The sequence below is a fragment of the Suricata suricatta genome, chromosome 5 (assembly GCF_006229205.1).
Source record: "Suricata suricatta isolate VVHF042 chromosome 5, meerkat_22Aug2017_6uvM2_HiC, whole genome shotgun sequence".
In the NCBI taxonomy this organism is placed as follows: Eukaryota; Metazoa; Chordata; class Mammalia; order Carnivora; family Herpestidae; genus Suricata; species Suricata suricatta.
This window is the reverse complement of record NC_043704.1, coordinates 6660241-6663977: the sequence shown is the minus strand read 5'-3', so window position 1 is coordinate 6663977 and position 3737 is coordinate 6660241. Positions and strand designations below refer to the sequence as shown.

The 3737-nt window shown below is 53.1% G+C and overlaps 1 protein-coding gene across 1 annotated transcript in view; it reads right to left on the bottom strand.

Annotated features, from left to right (window-relative positions):
- BACE2 (beta-secretase 2) overlaps positions 1–3737 on the bottom strand; it is a 97743-nt gene that overhangs the window by 79179 nt on the left and 14827 nt on the right. The window contains exon 4 of the mRNA XM_029940622.1: positions 72–191. Within this exon, the coding sequence (XP_029796482.1) occupies positions 72–191 (120 nt within the window). The remainder of the gene's footprint in view (positions 1–71; positions 192–3737) is intronic.

Genomic DNA, 3737 nt, shown 5'->3' with positions numbered 1-3737 from the left:
TGCCCCGCAGGGGCCGGGCCCCTCCCCCGCGGCCAAGGTCACGGCGGAGCGCGGGGTCCGCGGGAGCGCACCGGGCGCGCCCAGCCCGCGCTCGCTCGTCTCGGGCCGCGCCTCTTCCCCGGGAAACTCGAGTCCCGAATTTCCTCGGAACGCGCCCCGCTGCTACGGCCAACGGATGTGACGAGGCTCATCTGATACCAGGGGGAAAGTTTCGGGAACCCTTAAAGGGGCAGCAAGGGCCTGAACTGGCCCCGGGGCCCCGCACGCGCGCGCGAGGGGGCCCCCGCAAGGGGCGGGAGGGAGGTGACTTGAGGGTCAGAGAGGAGAGGGAAGAATCGCCTAAGAGCAGCGAGTGTCGCCGGGAGTCGGCGCCTCCCCTCTGCGAGTTCCTCCCCGCCTCCCCTCAGCCCAGCGGAGTCAGGCTGCCTCTCCGGGCGTTTTCCGTGCGCTGACCAGCCACAGCAACCCCCCCTGCCTGCTCACTCCCACTTCCTTATCCCCACCTCGTCTCCCCCCCCGCCCCCCCGGCAGATTTAAAAGAAGTCTGAGTGGAGGCGGGGAGAGGCGGGGAGGACGCGAGAGCTTTGGGGACTTCTCCCTAGAAATCTTGGGGGTGGCGGGGGGGGGGGGGGGATGGGGCTTGGATGCCTCTGCGGGCTTCCCGAGCCTCCGCTCCCTCCGGCGCCCACCGTCACCGCCCGGGAGGTGGTGTCGGCTGCTGGCTTTGAGCTTGGACTTCTCCGCCCCACGCTTGTCCGTAATGCAGATGGGAAGCTGGCGGGAGCTGCTCCCTCACCTCCCCCAGGACTCCCTCGGTCCACCAAGCAACTTGCAGTCACGATGCACAAATCGGGGCCGCCGAGTCTGCACGTTGCCTTCCTCCCGCCACTTCCCCGTCCGCCCGCTCGCGGCGGATTATCTAATTAATACTTGTTTAGCCATAGACACCAAGACTAAGGAAGTGGCTCCTAGTGCCAGCAACGAGGGTTATTTTATTTTAGGTACTAAAAGCAGGGGGTGGGGGACAGTTACACAAACTAAGGTCCATTGATTTCTCCTGAAACAAGGAGCAGAAAAATCTTTTCTACCTCCTCCGGCTGAATGATACCAGCTGTTTAAAAAAAAACAAAACAAGTAGGGGCGCCTAGGTGGCTCAGTGGGTTGGGTGTTCAACTTCAGCTCAGGTCATGATCTTGCAGTTCACAAGTTCGAGCCCCACGTCAGGCTTTGTGCTGATAGCTCGGAGCCTGGAACCTGCTTGGGATTCTGTGTCTCCTTCTCCCTCTCTCTCTGCCCTTCCCCTGCTCATGCTCTCTCTGCCTCTGTCTCTCTCTCTCTCTCTCAGAAATAAATAAACATTAAAATTTAAAAAACAAACAACAAAAAAAATGAAGGCTGTCCTCCAACAGTGGGAAGGTTGGAGGAAAGCCTTGCTCCTCACTGGAATTCCCAGCTACTTCTGTTCAAGATTTGCTTTTTATTCCTGTCTTCTTGATTTTGGAATCGGGTCTAGCTCTGCAAGCGACCCGTATGTCAGAGATCTTCCCTTGTGTGTATGAAAATCACATTGTCCCCAGACTGCATCCCAACTTTAACAAACCCCCAGCCTCAGAAAAGAAAGGCCCAGTCAGGCCTGTGATATAACCTAAATGGACATCCCCATAAATCTGCATAGTAATTCCAGAGCTCTTATATTCATATATTCACATTTCACATTCAAGGTTGTAGAGGAAGTATCCTTTTTAAAGAATGATTATTTATACCCCTTGGTGTCCAGTCTTGAGGGGGTCCAAAACGATGTACAGACAGTTCTTGGAAGAACACAACCTTGTAAAAAAAAAAAAAGTTGGGGGTTTGGAGGGGGGAGAAGCACATGGAATGTATTAAGGACTTTGGCATAGGGGCTACCTGACTGGACGTTCAACATTAGAGACATTTGCTCTCGTAATTAAAAACCACGAGGGAGAATTTTGAAGATCAGGCCTAATTAAGGTCTGTCTTTCATAGAACCCCTGAGGCCCTCTAGGGTGAGCCTCCCTGCGCTCTTCGCTTCGCTTTGAAAGGGCCGGTTTAGGTGGATGACGTGGATGAGGCCGCTGTCTCATCAGAAACTAATACGGCTGCCGTGACTGACAACCATCTGAGGCCTGTGCCCTTGGCCGCCTCTACTCTATGGATGGCCTTGCAGTTCTTGACCCTTCCCCAGAAGGAGGGTGCTGCCCGGGTCTGAGAAACAATAGTTTTACCTTCTGGGTGTTCTCCCCGAAACCTTATAGGCCAGGCTGTCATTCAGAGGCTAATTAGGGTTTCTTTATACCCTTCCCAAAGCCTCTCTGTAAGAAAAAAGCCACATCCCAAAGCATTGGTGAGCAGCAGGGAGAAGGGGGCCCCTCAAACCCCTACCGCACCCCAGCATCCTTGTTAGACTGCCCCATTCCCCCTCCCTACACTGAGAGTCTCCCCTTCCCGCCCCCCCCCACCCCGGCCCAGTCCTCCAAGAGTTTCCATAAGAGCTACCATTTCAGCCACACTTTCTGGGTCCACGGGGGAAACCAAGGCCCACCCTCTTTGCAAAGAGCAAATGTTCTCATTAAAAATGCCCCGCACAGCAGGAGGTGAGGAAGGGTCTCACCCTCCTGTCCAAGGAGACAACTAAGGAATCCGTGGTGCGGAGCCGCGAAGATTGTCATCGATGTGTCTGCTGACTTTCAGTGGCTCTTAGCACTAGCTCGGAGCTCCTACACCAGCAATTCTCAAACTTTTGGGTCTGAGGACTGTAGGGGCACCTGGCCGGCTCAGTCAGTGGAGCTTGTGACTCTTAATCTCAGGGTGGGGAGTTCGAGCCCCACGTTGGGTGTAGAGATTGCTTAAAAATAAATCTTTAGGGGGGCATTTTGGTGGCTCTCATGGTTGAGTGTCTGACTCTTGGTTTCAGCTCAGGTCAGAATTTCACGGTTCGTGGGTTCAGGCCCCACATCAAGCTCTGTGCTGACGGTGTGGAGCCTGCTTGGGATCCTCTCTCTGCCCCTACCCCCTTCAAAATAAATGAACTTTTCAAATTTTTTTCATGGTTGTTTATTTCAAGAGAGAGAGACAGAGCATGAGCAGGGGAGGGTCAGACAGAAAGAGAGAGAATCCCAAGCAGGCTCTGCACTATAAGCACAAAGCGTGAAATGGGGTTCAAACTCAGGAACCATGAGATCATGACCTGAGCCTAAATAAAGAGTCAGATGCTCAACCGACTGAGCCACGAAGTACCCCATCAGTAAACTTTAAAAAAATTAAAAACTAGGGGCCCCTGGGTGGCTCAGTAGGTTAAGTGTCCGACTTTGGCTCAGGTCATAATCTCACGGTTCATGGGTCAAGCCCCGCATTGGGTTCTGTGCTGGCAGCTCAGAGCCTGGAACCTGCTTCACAGTCTGTGTCTCCCTCTCTCTCTAACCCTCCCCTGCTCACGGCTGTCTCTCTCTCTCTCTCTCTCTCTCTCTCTCTCTCTCTCTCAAAAATAAATAAAACATGAAATAAATAGACATTTAAAATTTTTTTAATTAAATACAAAATCTTTTATTATTTATTTGGTTTTTTGTTTTGTTTTGTTTTTTAATTTGAGAATGAGAGAGAGCACGTGAGTGGGGGAGGAGCAGAGTGGGAAACAGAGAATCCTAAGCAGCCTCCTTCACTCATCGCAGAGCCCAATACAGGGCTCAGTCCCATGACCCAGGGATCATGACCTGAGC